The following is a 22,917-nucleotide window of genomic DNA, read 5'->3' as shown; positions in this document are numbered from 1 at the left end:
ACGTTTATTGCAAAATGAAAATTCCGGTCACATTTTTCGACGGCTCACAATATGATTAGATTCTTTGTAATCTGACCGTCCTGAAATTTTTACTAAGACATCATATTATGACAATATATAAACTTATTATACAAATATTATTATATTGTTGTGGTCGTTATTAATCTTGAACCTTAAAACTGAACCTACAATAAATAATGATAAAATATACAATAAAAATATAGTTTAATATATAAACACCTCGGATCTGAGAAGAACCAGCGAATCCCTGGGATTTTTTGTTCTCGAATGTTTTATCTAACAATTTGATTATAGGTTTCACAAAGATATTAAGATTACTTTTTTTATTGCAAATTCTTAAGGTGCGTATTAAATACGTTATATCTATAACCTTGTAAATCGTAACGACCATATCGTTAAATTATTAGTAATTATTTAGTTCTTAAAATGTGTGTAAAAATATTTCTATTCAATTTTATTATTTTTACATTACATACATACTTTAGCAGCCTGTAAATTTCCTACTGCTGACCTCAGACCTCTCCATTTGAGGAGAAGGTTTGGAGCATACTCCACCACGCTGCTCCAATGCGGTTTGGTGGAATACACATGTGGCAGAATTTCGTTGAAATTAGACACATGCAGGTTTCCTCACGATGTTTTTCTTCAGCGCCGAGCACGAGATGAATTATAAACACAAATTAAGCACATGAAAATTCAGTGGTGCCTGGTTAAGATGCACGCGTTCTAACCACTAGGCCATGTCGGCTCTTCATTTTATTATACGTCAAAGAAAGTAGGCGAGATACAGCGTTCTACGCGTTCATCGATTGAATTAAAACTGTATGTAGTTAATTTAGGCACATGCGTGAAGATTTCTCGCATATTATAGTCAACATACAGTTGTACGCACGAGATGTACCGAATTTACATTTAAAACGTGCTGTGCATTACCTTATAAAAAACCTACATCATCATCCTCCTGCCGTTATTCTAATTTTATTCCGGGTCGGCGCAGCATGTCTTCTTCTTCCATACTTCTCTGTCAGACGTCATCTCACATGTAAAACTCTTTCCAGCCATATCGTCTTAAACATAAAAAAAAAAAAAAGAAACTACATACTACAATTTTATCACTCCTTGACTCACAAGAAAAAAATTATCTAAACAAAAATTATACTAAATAATCAAACAAAATATTTACAATAAAACAAACGTAAAAGAAATAAAATATTTATCACGGTAAATATTATATTATATCTAGCATATATATTACGTAACATTCGTTTTACATTACACGAACAATTGATGTAGACTTTAAAAAAAAAAATTGTTATAGCCCGTTTTATTAAACAAAAGGCTAAGATTAAAACATTGAATTAAAATAATATCTTGATCTCAACCACTTCACACTAATTTATATACTTCGTTACAATATTAAGACAATTATAACGGACCTAGGACAACGACTTTAAATTATTTTTAGCTACCTTTGATGTATGTCTGTTTATTGACCTGGGCGATTCGTTGTTTGGGCTTAATTAGATGTATCCGCATAGCGCGAATTACATCCGTAAATATAATTGAATGAACGAAATTTATAATTAATTATTTAATGAAGTCGTAAGGTTTTTTGATTGATTGATCAATTATTGTATATATGACAGAAATTTTAATTATTTTTAGACGATTTTATTAGTACGTTGATCCGTTTTGATGTCGATATTTTATGTTTTGTTATTTTTTTATTGTTAACTAGCTATCCGTCCCGGCTTTACAAGGGTTATATTAAGGGTCTATATACTTTTAGATTCAAGAACAAACATAAAATTTTCGGCTTTTCTCTACTACACTAAGCGTGTAGTATACATAATAACCTTCTTCGTGAATCAGCCTCCTTATTGATGACAGCCGCATTAAAATCGGTTGCGTAGTTTAAAAGATACAAGATACATACACACATATTCATACATAATTTATTACTAATATCTCAGAACGTATCACAACGTTCGGAGATATACAGTACGACCACCAATAGTATTATTGGACACACAATTTCCGAATTCAAATGCTTATAATTTATTTAACTTATTTATATTTTATCTTATTTTATGGCATACGTAATCGGAAGAGCAATAGGGCCACTCGATGGTAAGTGGTCACCGCCGCCCATAGACAATGATAGATATGTTATCAAAGTAACTAACTCAGCTATATTATTGCTTACCATAACAATTAACCTTTTAATAATTTCGTTCAGTTGTTTAGAAGATGTTACGAAGGAGTTCGTAAGATAAGTTGCTGTTTATAACGTGGGTTGTGACGGGCGAATCGATCGATCGATCGATCGCGCAATGTAGCTAATAATTACAAAGCACTGTATCAAAAACAAATAACTACCTACTGACCGTATTTGTCTCGTGTTAAAAGTAGTAATTTATTCTTAAACGTGTTATCATTGTTTAATATAAAATTCATTAGTATTGATCGTAACCGATTTCCATCGCAGTTTCATTCTTAAGATAGACCAGCCAACTGCGTAGGACGGTAGTGCACAACTGTGTGCGTATACCCAAGTGCATTATATATTCACACAGAAGCTCGTCGATGGATGGATCTGCGCAACTAAGACGACTGGCGACTGCAGGACCAAGACCAACGGCTTTACGATTTTCCATGGTTCATAGTGAGAATTAATTTCAAAAAGCCAGTAACTATTTTATTGGGCTGATCCAGTATTTGAACCCCGGTCTCCGGGAGTCTTATAAGTTAGTCTAATCTTTATACCCTCAATCGATATTTTAGTACTCTACTCTTAAACCATATCGGTAGGGGTATTGTTCCATTGAAACAATAAGCACATGCAGGAACGAAAATTACAAAATTATAATTTTATACAGAAAATAACTAAACTTCTATCCTTCCAAAAGCTAAATATGCCCACATTTTGATAGAAGATTCGTTAAAAATTAGCAAAAAAAATAATAAAATAAGTACAAAATTTACATCAGATATATTTATTTGTAAATTCTGAGAGGGATATAATAATAAAATAAGACATAGGCGATGTCATCGTTTGTTTTCATAATCATACATTTTGGAACCAGAGAATAAGCAAATATATACCTTTTTTTAAGACTATTGTATTTGTTACACGGGATTTTACTCAGAAGCTGAAAAGGATTACGAGGTGATCTATGCGAGAAACTACAAAAAGGAATTCCAATTTTATGTGGATATGCTTTACTCACGTTCTTCAGAGCCTGATCCAAATTTTATAAAGAGGATAGCATTTTCTTCGATGGAATAAAACGTTGAACACAGCAGGTTCAACCACCTTCCAATCACTTTTTTTTATCTTTATCTTGACTATGATAGTCTCACCTGAGTAGGAGATCGGACTCTCCCTGTCCCCGGTTTCCATGATTCAATCAGTTAATCAGAGAAGTAGCATTTTGAAGAGGAATTGCTGACCATGCCCACGATACACCGCGAGGAATTGAATCATCGAATATAAACAATTAAGCTAAAGTCTCATAAATTATACCCTTACACAAAATTAGTAAGGATTCTGTAAATTTTAGTTTTGAAGGTTGTTTGAGCAAGTGTAACTTCAGGCACAAGGGACATAACATCTTAGCTTCTAAGTTTTGACGTGCATTTCCGATGTGATGTGGATGAATATGTCTATGGTCAATTCGTTGGGTGGATGAAAATGTTGTCTACTTATCATCAGGTGGCCCAGTCGCCCTTTTTTTTCGCTGGAAAAACGCGTTACGCGTTTCCCCCTCGTGGAAGTTTATGTGGGACTCGCCGGTGCCCAAGATGTTGGCGCTACACCGGAATACCCACTAAAAAACCAGCGGTACCCACTCCGTCTCATCGGCAGGCGCCACGGGATCGCTTTCGCATGCTACCGTGAGCAAAAAAATAAAAAATAATAAACTTATTAGTAAAATAATATTATCAAATCACGAATCACATACAATATAATCGAAGCTAATTCAACAAAAACAAGCTACACTCGTATGTAAATAATCGTATCGACATAACACAAACGAACTACAAAATTTAGTTCCAATTAAACATATCGTATAACCAATTAACTGAACTAAATTCATACGAAAATATTTTGTAACAAAGTAAAGATCTCTGTTGAAGCACGTTCTGAAACGAGACTCGTGAAAACAAATATCGCATAAATAAAAGCCTATACGGCTGCGTTTCAAAGCTGTTGAACGTGTAATGTAAATAAACTGAATTCACTGTGATTAAAGGATTTCTAAAGTAACATCCTGTAGCTAAATTAGGGCTGTCGCAGACGAATGTATTTATAAATTATTAAACCGTCATTTTGTTTCGTACGTGTGTTTGACGTAGCGTTTTAATGTCGCCGATGATTAGTAACAGTTCTATGTATGTATTCAATATGGTTATTATGAGCTCCTTTGAGACTATTTTAATATACAGGGTTAATGGTAATTCGACGTATTCCCGTTAGCAGGTGATAGTGACTATTTGCGATAATTTTAACCCCCATATGCATGATGCAAAAGTGAACCATTTTTTAGTTATCACGTTTTTTAGATTTTTTCAAAATAAGTCCAAATTGCAACTTCAAAAATTTATTTTAAAAAAAGTGTCGATTAAAATCTACTTTTTTCTTCTGATTTATAAAAACGATTAAACACGGGATATTTTTCAATATTTAAACAATAATTATGTATTCAAATTTAAAAATGCGAGACGGAAAACGATATTATTTTAATATACTTTTTATTTTTTTCCCTCAAATATGCCTGAAAAAAAAAACATAATGAAACTTGTTCTGCAGATTATTTTAAAAACATAATCGTTTAATTAGCTTTCCGAAAATGTATAAAAACTAGGAATTTATTTCAAAGCAACCGAAATAAAAATAAAAGCAAGCAAGCAATAAAATGATCAGAAAGGACGCTGGTGGAAATTCGTATTCGAACATGACTGAATTGGTACTAAAGGTCGCTCTTTAAAATTCCCACAAAATTTATTTAAAATAATCAATGTAAAAAAACTTACTTATTGACTTAACTTACTTACTTAATACAAAATTAAAATTAAATTTAGATACATAAACAGTTCAGTAGCTAAGTTACAATTAAGATATTTTGTATTATCATTTTAATCCTGTGCACGTTATTTACGAAGAGGATGCTGAAAGAAGAGTTGCGTTCTGTAGAATCATGCTTAATGAGGATTTAGAAGATGCATCTTTTTTTTAAAAATCCTCTGGGCCGACAAAATCTACTACCACAATAAACATTATTGGAGTGAAAAAAGCAATCTAAATACTGCAGCTAATCAAATATTATAAATGCGAAATTTTGAATGAATGGATATGAATGAAATTTGGCACAAAGATAGATTGTTTTCTGGAATAGGTTACTTTTTATTCCTAACACTTGCACTCCCCTCCTTTCGTCACACTTGACACGCGGCCGAAACCGCGCGCGAAACTAGTAGTTTAAATCTTTTATAATATGTTACTCGTTACGTGTGGTAATATTTTATTAAAACCTAACAATGATTCAACTAGGTAACGTTGCTTAATTTAAACAGATAAATAATATAAAAATTAAAAAGGTCACTACTGTATTAACTCATCAATGGACCAAGAGTTTCTTTTTCTGTTAATGAGTAGCGAAGTTTATTCCACCGAGCGAATTTAGAAACTCCTCCACATCCACAACGCGAACATCTATTTGATAAAAAAAAACCTATTTTTTTCGGTACTAGAGCGCCATTTTCTTCTAACAAATTATAACTTTATCGCACTCCAACCGAAACGTTATCGTAAACGATCAGCTGTTTCCCTATTCTATTAACACAACGTTCACAACCCAGTTGCGATTCAATCGAAGTTATTCCGTTAAATGTTAGTAGAATTAACCCCAGTGAACTACGTTGAATGAGAAAATATTACATTAAGGATTTTAAAATATATATTTAAAGGTATTTACCCTCGTTATAATATTATTAATAGGAGATGGTTAATCGGTCAGTAAATTCATGAATCGAGAGTACTTTGTCACAGTATACGTTTTATGGAATTTAATCTTTATGGATATACAAATAAAGTCTATATTGTAATAGAAAACTTTAGGTTATTATTACAATTAGTAGAAAATGGTAAACGAATAATTTAAATATGATTATTTTAAAGGTTTATGATTGTTTTGAATGGATTATTTAGTTAGCAAAATTCAAAATATGGAATTTTATGACTGAATTAATTTTATAATTATTTGTAATATTTACATATAATTACATTTTATTCTTTTTATCGTCGTTCATTACTAAATATTTAAATTATGAATAAAATACATTAAAAATTTTGATTATATTTTTTACATATTTAATGTATGTATTTAACAAGAAGTATCCATTATTTTAATTTAATACATTATACAATTGTTCAAGAAACGATCTGTTTATATTAACTGTTAGAAATTAATATCAAAATATTATTATTACAAATCTTTCATAGTATAATTTATTTATTTTATTAAATATAATGTGTAGTTATTTTTCATTTCATTGTTACCGAAAAATATTAAAATAAGGCCTTTACTACTATATTACTTGGTATCGATATTTTCGCGAATCGATAATAATTGATTTGTGAGTATGGCATCCCTATGCATATAAAAATTGAGAATCAGCATTTCATTAACAGAACGAACAGTGAAAGATATCGTCATCTTTGCAAAACCTTAAGAATTGACGAAACATGAAATAGCTTCATCAGCATAACAATGAATATATTAAACTAGCTGAACCTGTTTTAGCCGTGCGAAATTTACAAAACTTTACCTATAGCACGCTAACCATCATTCCACGTTTTACCAAAAGATTTATGTGAATTCAAAAAAAGTAGCCTATATGCTTCTTCGGAACCGAAACTATCTCCATAACAAATTTTATCTAAATCGGCTAAGCAATTTAAGCTTGAAGAGGTTACAGAGTTACTTTCGCATTTATGATATTTGTATATATTTTTCACTATAGTAATATATATATAGTAAAGTTGGGGATTGAAATGTATCGGCACTTAGGCTTATATTTATAAGCAAAATATTGCTTCAGGCAAGTCGTTTCAGTAAGAAAACTCATCACCTAAGAGGATGAAACTTAGGGTTAATTTTTCTGTAGAGTTAGTTATTTTTGAAAGTTAGATATATGAAAATCTATATTTAGGGTTCTGTAAATGAGTGAAAGACAATTGTTACAGCGTTTTTGAAAATCACATAATCACCTGAGGGTGAAATTAGAAATGTTCAAAAATAAGTTCGCATTTTTTCTAAGTTTGAAATGTAGAAGTCTGTGTTTGTGCTAATATTTAAATGTATTAAAAAATGTATATGAACATATTCGGTCTTAATCGGACTTTAGGACGAAAGTTTTTATTGAATTTCCCACTTTTTATATTATAAATATGAAAACCGGTATTAAAGCCTGCATTCTTGCGTCCGTATAAAAATTAAAAAGACCACTTTAGTATAAAATGAATATAATTTAAAACATTTTTAAAAGTTATATAAAAACGATGATACCAATCATAATATTATAATGATAATGATTTCCTCATAAAAGATTTTCAGGCAATCTCAAGAGAGACTAACCAACTGTGCATGATATAAAGTTCACAAGTCTCTGCGCATAGTCGCAAAAATAAGTATACTCTCTGTTCCCAAACTCTCATAACCCGACGGCATATTCAACAAGGTTGAAAAGAGTTAAGGTGCAGATTAACGTGTTTTCCAATGCATAGGAAAATTCCGGTTGCTACTGAAAAATTCTCGACGCATAAATCTGATAACTTTCTATTAATCTGACCTGGGGTTGGTACCTTGTACCTCTGAAAATGTAACTTTATGAGATAGTCACTAAACAAGGAGGCAGTCTTATATATTATGATAAACATAATAAATGAATCTAATTATATATTAGTAAGTAATATATATATTATATTACTTAGAGCCGAGATGGCTCAGTGGTTAGAACGCGTAAATTTTGACCAATGATTTCGGGTTCAAACCCAGGCAGGCACCACTGAATTTCCACGTGCTTAATTTGTGTTTATAATTCATCTCGTGCTCGGCGGTGAAGGAAATTTACAGGCTGCTAATGTAAAATGTAATGTAAATATATAATATAATTATTAAATCTGTGGTGTTTGTGTGTATATGGTCACGGACCATTAATCACTTCAGCGAATAATTTACGTATAGTTTTTAAAATTACTCCGTCATTAACGAATTTAAAAATATGAACAAAGCTTTTCGACCGAAGCGTACGATTTACTTTTCGTCATGACTGTACAATTAGCGGAATTCAAAATGACTTTTTTCTTATAAATTAAATGAATGTAAATAAGCCGCAACTGTATCGTTACAGTTAGCTTAGCGTGTTAATCCCTGTATCTATTTATATCCAGACATCACGAAAACCGCGGACATTAAGTAAAATACATCAAAACACAGACAGAAATACAAAAGCGTCGCAGACTGACGGGCAGAACGCTTATTTATAGTGATTTTTACTCCCCCGTGACAGTTATTGATATATTCGCTTCAGTTTTCACACGTAGCAACTGATTTTCGGGTACAGTTCTCTTAATGGATTAATTTATGGTGTTGGAGTGACATGTCTTTTGCGTTTTGTAAATAATATATTTGATCTTTTGACTTAACTTTTTTTCGTGACGATTCGTCTTTGTTTTTGTTTATAAATATCGATATCGGTCGCTTTTCGCCGAAATACTCTAATAATGTGTTCTTGACCGAATAAACTCTGCACAGGGAACTCAGTGGGCCATGTGCAAACCCTATGTAACCTCTATACCATTTTTCTCAAAATCCGACGAGAGGGCAAATTTAATTTTATTTTTATTTTTTATCAATGCGCCGACAGCCTTAGAATCAAAGATGCTATATTAATTTTGCCTGTAATCACAAATTGTCTAATATACACTCAAAAATCCTCACCTATGTTAATATGAATGAATAACAAAATAGTCTTGGCACGGTGTCAATGACCCTCAGATATAGAAATAACAAATAAAATCATTAATCATAAGTATAAAACGAAGCAGTTAACATTCTCATAGATATTTAAGCAACTAGGCCGAACAAAACGTATTCGGTGTTTATGAATACGATTTGTAAAATACTTATTGCAATACGAACTCAAATATGCGTTTTTTATTAGGCATTGAAATAAGTATGGAGCAATTTACTATTCATTCGAGATTAGATTGCAAAAATATTTGACTAATAATTATTTTATCAATTAAATGTTTTATTTCAATCATATGAATCATATCAACCATTGAATTGTTTACTCTAATCTATTTAGTTCTTAATTAAAAAAAAAAAATTAAAAGGATTGTTTTTATTAAAATCTATTTAAGTCTTTTGAATTCGAGTAATTGTATTGATATTTCATAGATAAAACTTGATATCATCACGTTGAAAACATATTACCGTAACAAAGAGTTTTCTTTTTATTACAGAGGTAATACCGTACGAGGTAATTATTACGAGCGTTCATAAAAAAAATATTACCGATATTTCTCACTGCGTATACGACCGCTTGTGAATGACAGCTCATTTTGTTTGTTTTCCTTTAGGAAAACAACCTACTTCATTTGGAAAGATTTACGTTACTTTTTGTTACCAAATAACTCATATATTTTACGACTTTTTCGGTTTTATTACCTTTCTGATAAATAATTAATAGATTCCAGCGTAAGAGGAGTGCAATTAGAGGGAATGGTCATATAGCATTTTAGATAGTATAGAACCGTACTGGTTAGTTTGGAATTAGCACTTGTTAGACATTTAGAGGAATATTGTTATGGTATTGGTATGATTGATGAAATCGATGAAAATTTGAATGAATAAAGTGAATTTCGGTCTCATTGTGTGCGTGATATTGTAGCGTACAAACACAGATGCACTATCTGGTGCCTCATTTACTTAATCTGATAAAATGGCAAAATAGCTTGATCGATATGAGGCTAAGTCAAGGCAAATAGCTTTACTGGATTTTTAAGGGATAGGAGCATAGAATTACCAGCCCCTCAGGCCTGACATTATATTTACAGGGACTCTGCTTAAAAGTCCAATTCTTTATTTAAGCCCACGATCTCTGAAACTGTATTTCTATGCAAATAATCGTAGTATCGATATCAAAGTGGTAATTTCGGTGGTATGACTTTGTGCAAATCCGTCTAGGTATATTATCTATTGTCATATTTCGTTTTGAAGATCCAGTATAACTACAGGCACAGATAACATTAAATCTTAGTTCACAAGGTTAGTAAGGGATTGATGATGTAAGGAATGTTGCTGACAGTGGCAATGTCTATAGATGGTGGTCACCACTAGCCATCAGGTGGTCCAATTGCCAACCGGCCTACCTACCTATATAAAAAATCAGTGAGATAACATTTGCAGTAACAGCTTTCGATACTCCAATTAAAATGGCTACGAATTTACAATGGGATTCAAATTATTATGTTAAGGTTGTAATTTATGAAACTTAATTATACCATTTAATCGTGCGTGGTCGTATACTCGTATACTATACTTATGGTAGGATCAATTGTAGGACCAGTTTGATCATCTCGATTATAGATATTATGGAAACGATGGTCAATTTTAAAAGAACTGTGAAGGAGAATTTGTTCTAATAAGGATATTAAATACCGTTAACATTTTAGATGATAGCATATCTTGGTATGTAATGATCGCCAAATTAAATATAAGAAGCTAATTGTCAAATATGATTACGAAAAAAAACTGAGTTTCTTCTCGACGTATATAGTAAATAGCCGAGATGGCCCAGTGGTCAGAACGCGTGCATCTTAACCGATGATTGCGGTTTCAAATCCAGGCAAGCACCTCTGTATTTTTATGTGCTTAATTTGTATTTATAATTCATCTCGTACTCAGTGGTGAAGGAAAACATCGTGAGGAAACCAGCATTTGTCTAATTTCAACGAAATTCTGCCACATGTGTATCTACCAACTCGCATTGGGGCAGCGTGGTGGAATATGCTCCAAACCTTCTCCTCAAAAGGAGAGGCCTTAGCCCAGCAGTGGGAACTTTACAGGCTCTTAATATAAATAGTAAAATATATCAACATTTATTCGTGCTAAAACTTAATGTTAGCCAGTTTCAAATCGTTCCATATGTATGTATATGTCTATTAGTTCTGATTTTCGTCCGAGATGTAACTGTCAGTAAGCGCCAAATCTGGCGCTTGTAATGAGTGGGTGTTGAATTAGAGCCAGTACATTAAGTAGCCGAACGTTCGCCGTTCATCAAATCGGCTATTCCCGTATCACGCTGTTTTGTATTTTATCATGATCAATGTTAAACATCAAATTAAACGCGGCATTAATAATTCAATAAATTATTTTGTGACGTATGGAAGTCATATTGTACGGTCAATATTAGTTATAATGACTTATGTTATGAATCGAAGTGGAGGAGTGATTTGTTGATCTTAACGAGATAGGGAGTTTCAATCCAGACAAGTAGCCTTTATATTTATAATTCCATTATGTTATAAAGAATATGACTATATGCTTAAAAGCACACAGGTTACTAAAACTTTCCTTCTAAAGATTGAAGATGACCCAGTAGCTAGGATGCGTATATCTTAACCGAAAAAAGTGGGTTCAACCCGGACAAACACCACTGAATCTTCATGCGCTTATTTTATCTTCATTTGTGTTTGTAATTCATCTCGTCCACGGCGGTAAAGGAAAACATCGGAGGAAACCTGCATGTGTCTAATATCAATAAAATTCTGCCATATTTGTATCCACAAATCCGCATTGGAGCAGCGTGGTGGAATAAGCTCCAAACGTTCTTCTCAAGAGGGACAGGAGGCCTTAACGCAGCAGTGAGACATTTACATGCTGTGAATACTTAATTTTTTCTTATAAAAAAGTAAAATATATTTTATATATGTATCTTCCATTACTTATTTGTTCCCCTATCGTTTTTGTTATATTATTTATTAAGTTACATATTATTTATTTCACTACTATAATTACATATACAGGAGGTATTACAAAGGTTACATGAGGTGCATCAGACGCCCTTAACGCTGAAGTAGCGATCTCCACCAAACCTTTGGCCAGATGACTGAACATAAAAATATGGTACATACACTAAAACATAGAAAAGTTACTTTCTATTGATACATAGAGTCAAATAGAGAAATAACAGTAATTACTGTTCTATTATTCTTTCCTTGTAAGACAACACAAAATCATTAAATCATCGTAAACGCGACTATCGCTTAAAAAATTGCGCTCGCGCATGAACCGGACGAAAAAAAAACAAAGCTAATGGAAACTATAAATCATCGTGAAATTTACTACACACAACTACTCCGAGATTTATAGAGTATGGTCAAGATCGGCTTACGGTAATGGACCTCCTGTCAAAATTCGTAACGCCATTATAGTTTTTGCGCCAAAACTATACGGGCGATTTTAGTGTAAACATTCTTCGCTGTTTATTTCTTTTGGAACGTGAAACAATGACGTGTTGTGGTACGAGTACGGATTTATGGTCATTTTGCCATATGAGCTCATTGAACTCTGGTAGTGTTTATGGTGGGAATTTCGAGTAAAACAAAATGTATAATAAAAATTATATTGTTGTTTAAATATCCCTTGTTCTCTATACATTTGCACGTAAATATATATATATATGTAAAAATATATGTTTAGTACTGAAATATCGTGATATATGTACTTATTGAGGTGGGGTTGGACTTCTTACAATCCCATCTGGGTGGATAAATACCACTCATCATATTTTCTACTACCAAGCAGCAAAACTCAGTATTGTTGTGTTCTGGTTTGAAGGGTGAGTGAGCCAGTGTAACTACAAGCAGTACCAAGGACATACCAGGGTTGGTTTCGCATTGGCGACAGGAATGGTTAATGTTTCTTACAGTTGCAATGTCTAAAAAAATGACAGTGCATTTACCCCACTTAGTAAGCATATTTTTATGAGAGGTATTTTATTGGTGTCAGGAATTATTATTGACACAATCTAGAGGTAATTATCATAATTCTATTAACAAATCCCTTATTACTCGTTTGTTAAACAACAACTCAACAACTGTGATAGTTAAAGTAAGCAAAGGCCTGTTACTGTTCCACTTCTAGGTTAAATTGAAATTGTATATGTGAGTGTATTTATATTTTTTTGTTTATTATTGAGGCACACATAAGGTTATAATAAAATAAATAATTAAAACATTTAAAAGATATAAAAATCAATCAACTCTTCACTTGTTGGTAAGGTTCGTGCAAGCCCGTCTGGGTAGGTACCACCTACTCACGTTTCCAGTGTGAAAGTTAAGTGAGCCAGTGCAACAACAGACACAAAGGACATAACGTCGTCATAAGGAATGGTTATTATTTCTTACAACGCTAATATCTATGGGCGGTGGTTACCACTTACCATCAAGTGGTCCATTTGCCCATCCGCCTACTTATACCATAAAAAATATCCACATGTTGTCGCGAAAACAAAAACACAAGAAGACGAAAACTAAAATGATACATCAAATTACGCAACTTTAAGAACTTATATAAAACTTTAACAACAAAAGTAAAGTAAAGTAAAAGTTAGAAAAAAAAGAGAGAGTTGAATATAATAATATACTAATATGTTATACATTTTAGGCCTCACTAACTCCAAAACGTGCTGCTGTCATATTTTACGTATGTATTGGTTTAATTGTTTTTTTAGTTAGTCTTAACAAAACAATTTCGTATCGTGAACCTATGTTCATATAATACTAATATTACATATAACTACTATTATGGTAAATGTAGCCATGACTTATCTTTTCGATAACGGTACCGTTACATTTGAAATCATTAAAAATCAAATATTATTTGATAATCTATGAAGTAAAAGGGAGTGACCCAACGTCTAACCTTCGTCAATTTGTTTTGAAATCTATTTATATATTCTTAGCTTTATCCGCTGAATCATTGTTACATCAACGTTTTTTTATAACACAACCTTTTGACGATGTATTGTAATCAATAAAGGTACAAGGAAACCTTATTGCGCTAAATATAAGGTCTATTTCAAAGAAGAGATAGATTATCTTTCTGACATGATATAGAACACAGTCGAGGAACAAAGAGTTTGGAAGTATTTTTAAATGGTGAGAACTGAACTGTCATATGTAACACAATTAAGCTAATAAATGCCAAAAGAAGGTTATCCTAAATATTACTTATAAATACTGTTAAATTTCGTAGTCATAAATGTCCATAGAACGATAGTAGAATATGGTTACAACTCTTTTGGAAGCATTGTGTTATTTGTATCTAGCCTGATGTCAGCAGCTTTTGGATTAGAAAGGGGTTTTATAAGTCGTACATCGAATTCTTGAAACTATCTAATTTGTTGAAGATTACAGAAATATACAATCCAATTCGGGGAAAAAATAAAATAAACATTTACTTTATTCAAGTAGGTTCTTGCGATCACTTTAAAATCTTTAAAGCTACCGGTCGTCCGGAATATTGATTCTACCAAGAGGAACCGGGAAGAAACTCAGTGATAATCTTTCGCGATAGTTAGTTACTTAGATTATGAAATACTTTAATTTGATTGCTTAAAGTATTCTCTTGCTTAGAATCTTATTAAACATTCATGTTCTGGTTTGGATTTTTTTCAACAATAGCCTGTAAATGGTCCAGTGCTGGACTAAGGCCGTTTCTCCTTTCTAAGGAGGCACTGCTCCGATATGAGTTCATAAATATACCAAGCTTTTATTCGGTGCAGAACTGCAGTTTTTCTTGTTAATATATTTATATAGAACTCCTTGGACGAAAATCACGTCTCGTCTAGAAAATGCAACAAATATTTTATGCCACAATGAAACCATCCAATCGGAAATAACGAGATTGGATATTTTTGCAAATAATCTTGTCAGTTTTTATACGTGATTTTGGCAGAATGTATTTTTGATCAGAACATTTTGACAAATTTTTATTTTAAATATACCTCGATCAAGGGATACCCCAAATCTTTACAAGCTGCCATTCGATTTGGAAGTTAAAGGTACTGGTCTAATTTGGGATTTAGCTAAATAAACTAATAGTGCAGTTCTATTGAGAGAATATATATAGCTTGCAAATAGGCGTTCTTATTGATCGCTATAATAATAATATACATAATTTAAAACAGAAAAAGATACAGCAAAACATAAATCGCCTATGCATTTTGATACATAAAATACTTTTATTACCGTCGAGTACCGCGCATTAGTACATTACGGACCATAACTTTTGACCTTAACAAATCGATTTCCGAATAAGGGCAGTAATCGAATAAAAAGTGATCATTATCCAAAATATAGTTAAATTTTCATAGCATTTCACGAATCGATCTGAAATAATAGCGAATGGACCGAGACAGGCGAATCGAAGTCGTATTATCGATAATAAACACAGTTTTATGGACACAAATAACCTTTACAAATGGATTCTAAATAGATTACGTTTTCAATACCAATTGATGGATCTTGACTTGTTTTTTTTTTTAAAGTATTTACAAAGCAACTACACAATATGATTGAGGCAAATAATAAAATATTATATATAAGGCAATATTTGTTTTTAAAACGAGCATTGCTAGATTTGGGCCTATTTTTCATTTGGGAGGAGAGGTAGGCCTTGATGAGAATATAATTAACTAGATGATTAATTCGTAATTTAAAAAATGTAGCTGACACGGGATGACCAGCAGATGTAAAAAATCTAAAATTAATTGTTCTTGAAAGGATCTCTAATTAAAGAAAACAAACGAATTTATATAGAGTGTTTAAAGTTAATGAAGTAAATATATTTTCTATTTATTGTAATAATATATAAAGCAATGAAATATATAAGACACGCTTACACAAAGGTGACAGGGGAGAGAGCATGACATCGTAACAGAGCGTCACGTTGTTTGCCGTCACGGCATATGAGAGATCTTACCCCTAAGGCCAAAGAATGTTTCATGTTAACGCTAAAATATCTTAATATACACACTAAAACTACATAAGTTTACCTTACATAAATTAATACATAAGATTTATGTCTGTAGAAAATTGTGAGTAATTAGAAAGTAAACTTATACCATTTAAAAAAAAACAGTTAGCGCGGTCCACGTCTGTCAAGACGGACGACGAGCTCCAACTCCAACGAAGATCTGCTGATGTTTAGTAAATAAGACAAAATTGTAAATCAACTCACCTAACTAAAACTAAAAAGTGAAAAAAGTTATGGGAAACTGTGAGCTATTGGACGTAATGTATCTTAAAAAAAAACCAAAAATACGATTTTATCAAAAATATTTTCGATGACGTAAAATAATCTAGCATACATCATTTTGTAAACCCCCCAATAAAATAACTGAAATAACTCATTTCTTCAGTAACAATTACATTACAATTTCATGTAAATTTATACCAGTATGAGCCAGTGTAATAACAGGCACAAGAGACATAGTTTCAAAGTTGCCAATGTCGGTGATGCATTGACATTGTAAGGAATGGTTAATATTTCTTACAGCGCCAATGTATATTCGATAGCATCACTGACTGCTTAAACACGAGAAGTAGAAGGTTCCACATATTCAATACATCTTTGATGTGGCAAGTTATCAGTTTCTATATTAATATATGAGGCATTTTTAGCTTTACCTTTTAATAAATTTATGCAAATATGTTAAAAACATAGATTGATCTTCATACAGGATTTATTAATTTAACTTTATAATATGGTTAATGTATTTCCGCAAAGGGAATCAATACCGATAGGGTACTTCCTGTCGACCTAGACTTTTGACAAGAAGCGATATCTTGTAGCACATGTACAGTAAAAAACCGAAAAACGTAAGTTTTTAGTTACAAACACTGTCTGTCTATGCATCTGTCAGATGGTACGGAACCCTCAGTGCGCGAGTCCGACTCGCATTATCCCGTTTTTTACCTTTAAAACCGAAATGACGCTTCAAAATGCTCATAGGAATAACAAATAATATATTAACTTTGAACTACTGTCCCAAAATGACTTAAACATTTTCAATGAAATAATTTAGATAGGGAACGAATTAAATTAAACAACGAATAGTACAACAAAATGAAATTTTAGTGTCATCATTATCATCAAACATCATCAATATTCTATACAAATATAATTTGTAACTGTTTACAGAAACTTAGACAACTTTACCGTCCGGATGGCTGTCCTGGTCATCGTCAACGCAGCTGGTGCAGGCTTCGCAGCACCAAGCGTGCTGGTCACACGGCCTATATCCAGAGTTTCAGTGGAATGGTTGCCAATGGACAATCAAACGTTATACAGGCTGGAAGAAGGGGAAAGTCGAAAGTGAGAAACATTTTTTATATTTATTAATAAAATTAAAGATCTAGTCAATTGAAATTTCTAGAAAGCATAATGTTTATCAATGATCTTCATCTCATATATATTTTGATTAAATTTTATTAAAATAAAACTGACTTTATATTTTAAATTCTGTTTCGAATTACACGTTACAGCGAGATACGAAGTGAGTTCTTTCAGAATAGTGCTACAGATTTTTAGTATTGTCGAAAGTAAGTTAACGGATAAACAATTCACAAATTGGAAATGATAAATTGTATTTTAAACCTATTTCTATATTGGTGCAATTCTCTCCTAGGTCAGAGAGCTTTAACTAAGTCTTCAAACGAGATGTCTATTAGAAATATCAAATCAATATGTCCAATGTATATACACATAAAATATATACCATGTGTTTTTATAATGTTTTAGTAAATAATTTGGTCTCGAAGGCATAACTACGCATTTTTAATAATATTCGTAAATACTTGATCTGCCGCTAAGGAGTTATAAATCTCTTATTAAAAATTCATCAGTAAAGTATATTACTCCTAACGATCGTTGGATCTCGTGTAATAATTGTCCAGTATTATGAATTTTCACATTCTTAAAGAGTAACTGCTAACTTTCAATCTGGTTCCTCGTTAGTGTTCGAAACTTTTCGTAAAAGTCTATTTGAACTAAAAATATCTTTGATTTGATTTTGTATGATATATTTACAACCTTTGTTTAATCGATTTTTTTTTTAAATAAGAGTTCCGTACTATAATCTTATGTATATTAAATACAATAAATGTATACTGATATGATATATGAAGCCAAGGTTACCCAATGGTTAGAAAGCGTCCACAAGCGTCGACCGATGTTTGCGAGTTCAGACCTACGGAAGCACAAATAAATTTTCGTGTGCCTAATTTGAGTTTATAATATACGAAGTAGAAAATATTGTTAAGAAACCTGCACGTGACTAATTTGAATGTAATAAAAGTAAAACCGTAAAGTAAATGTAAATGATCCACAGTTGAGTTCAGTCTCAGTTTTCCTTTACGAAAATTAATCGGCGCTTTCCTGGGCTAGGATCTGAAATCCCTTGTGCCTGTATTACACTGGCTCACTCACCCTTCAAACCGGAACACAACAGTACCAATTATTGCTGCTTGGCGGTAGAATATTTGTTGAGTGGGTGGTACCTACCCAGACGGGCTTGCACAAAGCCCTAACACCAAGTAAACTTGCAGTGGTAGCTTGTGCGCATGGCTAGTCCTCATCGAAGGGTTACAGGGTGCAAATTAAACTATAATTTATTTTAAAACAATTTAATAGCATAAGATTTTGTTTCAGTCTGGAATTAAATACGTCACTGATATCACAGACAGTGGTATATCTCACAGTGAGTCCGTGTTCACGACATCTACATTGGACGTTCTATCGTGGACCAGCTGGCAGTAGCGACTGTAAGTAGAATATTAAAAATTCAATATTCAATGGAAGTTTCTGGACATTTTATACTATTATCACACCGGGGCTTTACATGTCAATTTTCTTTTAAATACGAACTTAATGATGAAATAATGTTAGTTTATGTTAATTTAATTATATTTAATGTGAACCAGTGTAACTATTGTTACTATGTTGGTGGCGCATTGGCGATTTAAGGAATGCTTAATATTTCGTACAGCGCCATTGTCTATGGGCGCTGGTGACCACTTACCATCAGGTGTCCCATTTACCGATCCGTCTACCAATTACATAAAAAAAAAAAACTGTCCAAGTAGACTAGCCCAAAGATAGTACTGTAAAAATTATTAATCAATCCTCATATCTAATTATACTTCTAAAAAACCCTCGAAAATAGGTAATAGAGGGGTAATTATTAAGTTTCTTGTCAGTTCTGCGCTGTGGAATCTATATTCCGAATCAGTAGTAGCTTTACATTTCATTTAAAATGGTTGCTTATGTTCATTATATTATATAATATAAAATGTAACAATTTTAAGTTACAGTACTTTGTCAACAAAATTATATTTAATTACACACAATTAGTGACATATCATTCATGAAAATTAACTTACATATATGTGACGAAATTCCAAGGTTTTCCTTTGTATAAGAATACTGTGCTTCCTGTAAAAAGATTCTTCTGCAAAAGATATTTGTGGTCCAAAAAATTACATATTGAATAAGTCGAATAAGTAATACATTTTTAAGATATCTTTGAAATTCACAGCACAATTAACGCTAGTTCAAGAACATGGTGGCAGTGAGATGTACACGATAAGATTTCTAATATCTAAACAAGACAGATATGTATTACAGGTAATTTTATCTTTTATATTTTTATAGATAAACCAAGTATATATAATACAATGTTATTGCATATATTTAAACAAAAAATAAGACCGTTTTTATAAATTACACCATTTTTAAGCATCTACAGAGACTATATAAGTATGAATGTGTGTTCATATGTTCTCGCTTATCTCAACTACCTATCATAATTTGACGATGTAGGTATCGTCAGAAACATCTAGAGCTTTGTTAAATTTGAGGTTATTTGTGACGTCACACTAAATACAGTATGGCGCCCTCCAGTTAAAATATCTTACGATCAAACATTATTAATCTGTATTGATTAAGATTTAAAGGCGATTCTAAGATGAACTTTCTTTGAGATTATATTTTTTGTTTTCAGCTGTCATCATCAAAAGGCGGCGCAGCGGCGGTTAGCGTGCGTGGCGAAGCTACACGTCTCGTGCGCATGCGCCTCCGAGTTAAATCCAAACGGAGACTATCGGCTAATTGGAATCCTAGGTAAGTTTTCGAGTTATGATAATTACTTTAGTAAAGTTTTTTTATGACGTTTTATATATATAATTTATTCCAATCTCTTGATAACTTATATTTGACGTAATTAATGACTGGATCGGAACATTAAAACAATTTGTCAATCCATAAAGCCATCGGCTTTATTTTATACTGATTATAAACAAATAGTTGTGTTACGAATTGATTTCTGTATACTCTATACACTTCAACGAATGAGTAATGAATTGTAACTTCAAGTATTTTTCACCCCATATGATGTTTTATCGTAAAACATGTCACGCTCTTCACGTAAACAGTCTTAATTTAAAGTGGGTGCGAAGTCCATCGGATTATTATATAATAATAATTATACAAAAGCATCTTCGCACTGTATCTTCGTGTAGTATATTTTTAGTATGACAATACTAAACCAATCGCCTCCTCACATATGCCACTAATTTTAAGAAATAAAATTTGTTTGTATGTAAGGGGTGATCTAAGGATTTAATGAAACAATTCCATAAATTTTTCACCGGCAGAAACACTAATCCAGACTACATTACACAATCTATAATATCATTGTTTTTATTAATAAATTTCTACACACGCAAAGCCAGGGCTGGTCGCTAGTTTATTATATGCCATTTTAATTTACTTAATCAATATCAATAGTGATTAAATAAACGCTTTAATAATTAACACCTAATATGGTTTACGACGTCATTTTAACGGGATAACGAAACAATTTAATGTATAAAACCCGTAAGTAGAATAACACCGTTAACCATAACTCTCCCAGGCCATAAATCCAAGTTGTCCGTCTGTTCGTCACAAGAACAAGTATTGATCAATTTATGATACGCCATGTATGGTGTTAGATATGACTCGATAGACTCGGGTTTAAAATGTATGTTGCAATGTTTTTGTGAATTATTGGTGACGACGTGTTCGATATACGGTTAACTGAACGGGATCTGGGTAATATTAATAATTGTTTGTCATATAATATTATATATGTATATCATGAAGAAGGTCGTATATATAATCTAATCTCGCTCAGTGGTAACAATTAAATCGCAATGATTATTGAAAATTTTAGGAAGCTACGTATTTTTATGGTTTCAACATTTTTTGTAATTTTATTGCCATTATTTTTTTTTTATAAATAATATTGGCAACTGTAACAAAAAAAAAAAGGAAAATCGGTTGACCAATGGAGGAGAAAAAGATAGTGAACTGTTTTCTTTGCCTATTTATATGTAACTATTATACATATTAATAGTAAAAAAAATTCTGATATTTGCGATGCGATTTTTATACGGCTTTTACTCTTATTTCTGCTAATGTCAACCTTTGTATACAAACATATATCCTCTGTGCGCACGTATGTTACTGAACTCCGTAACAGCTCTGTCAAATTAGATGATTTTTGTGTGTCTAAGAGGTTAGTATAGTTGAGATTGAAGCCGGCACTACGATAGGGTTCTAGGATATTTTTTAATGCAAAAAAATAATTTAAATCATCACACGTACGAAGATGGTTCAGACAGTAAAATAAACTTCATTCTTCGTTATCTATCTATGAATATGTTATACAGTCAGATTATTTCCTATTTCCCTTTCGGTTAGTTTAGCTTTGTTATTTACCAGGGAGTCAGAAAAGACCGTATCGTATCGTCTACTGAGATGCGCTTAATATACCCAGTTGATACAATTACGAAAATATATATATCTAAACTAACATAACCAATATCTTAATTTAAAGTAAGTATTCTTGAACGGTATTTGTAACGGAAAAGAGTTGTATCTGCAATACAAATGATTATCGACAACATTGTATTTACTTACCGGTAGGTCGTTCAACTATTCCTTTACAATTTGTTTGATTACAAGATCGAGCAACATTCCGAAACATCCATACATAAAAAAAATATATATTTGGTTCAAAGGAGTTTTTTAATATTATTTTTGCTATAAAAACTCCTTGCTACATTGAAGTAATGCACGGAACAAACATACAAACTGTTTTAATTGTATACGATCATGGACCAATACTGCCTCCGTATCTACATTCCAATTTATAGTCGATCTTATGTGAAATGGTTTATTTTATAAATAAATATAACTTTAATTAAAAGTCTAAGATAATAAAAGTTTTAGTATTATTTACTTCTGGCAACACTGTTCTTACTTAATATTTATTATAAAGATTTTTAAAACTTGACAAAACAATTTGTTTTCGGCAAAACTTTTTTTATACCTTTTTTGGGAATTGCTTATTATAAAAATTTGGCTTTTGTATGAAAATCACAAATAAAAGTTATGACTTATATTTTATGACAAATACAAAAGACCCATCCAAACAAGTATATACAGTTATAACGTTACGTGCAGAAACGTTGTAATCAAAGATGACCTTGACGTTTAATTTATAAACGTTAAAACAAATAAAACTATAGATACCAGGAACACATAAACAGGAGAACGATAAAGCAAAAAATACTAACGGGCTAATCGTGTTATTTTCCATCCGACATTAATAAAAATAATTTCATTTACATATTGTAATAAAAATAATACATTCACATTAACAAGCAAACTAACATTACACGACTAAAAAGAGCTCAAGTAATTTTATCCTCGC

General features: G+C 31.9%; 2 protein-coding genes across 2 annotated transcripts in view; both read left to right on the top strand.

Moving 5' to 3' along the window:
* LOC113400588 (glyoxylate reductase/hydroxypyruvate reductase-like) overlaps nt 1-22,917 on the top strand; it is a 501,977-nt gene that overhangs the window by 46,474 nt on the left and 432,586 nt on the right. The window lies entirely within an intron of this gene.
* Nucleotides 1-22,917, top strand: part of LOC113400408 (uncharacterized) — a 45,724-nt gene that overhangs the window by 8,352 nt on the left and 14,455 nt on the right. The window contains exons 2-5 of the mRNA XM_026639963.2: nt 17,301-17,474; nt 18,810-18,922; nt 19,696-19,784; nt 20,161-20,279. Coding sequence (XP_026495748.2) covers nt 17,301-17,474; nt 18,810-18,922; nt 19,696-19,784; nt 20,161-20,279 — 495 coding nt within the window. The remainder of the gene's footprint in view (nt 1-17,300; nt 17,475-18,809; nt 18,923-19,695; nt 19,785-20,160; nt 20,280-22,917) is intronic.

This window comes from Vanessa tameamea, chromosome 17 (assembly GCF_037043105.1).
Source record: "Vanessa tameamea isolate UH-Manoa-2023 chromosome 17, ilVanTame1 primary haplotype, whole genome shotgun sequence".
NCBI lineage: Eukaryota > Metazoa > Arthropoda > Insecta > Lepidoptera > Nymphalidae > Vanessa > Vanessa tameamea.
This window is presented reverse-complemented; position numbering and strand designations above follow the sequence as displayed.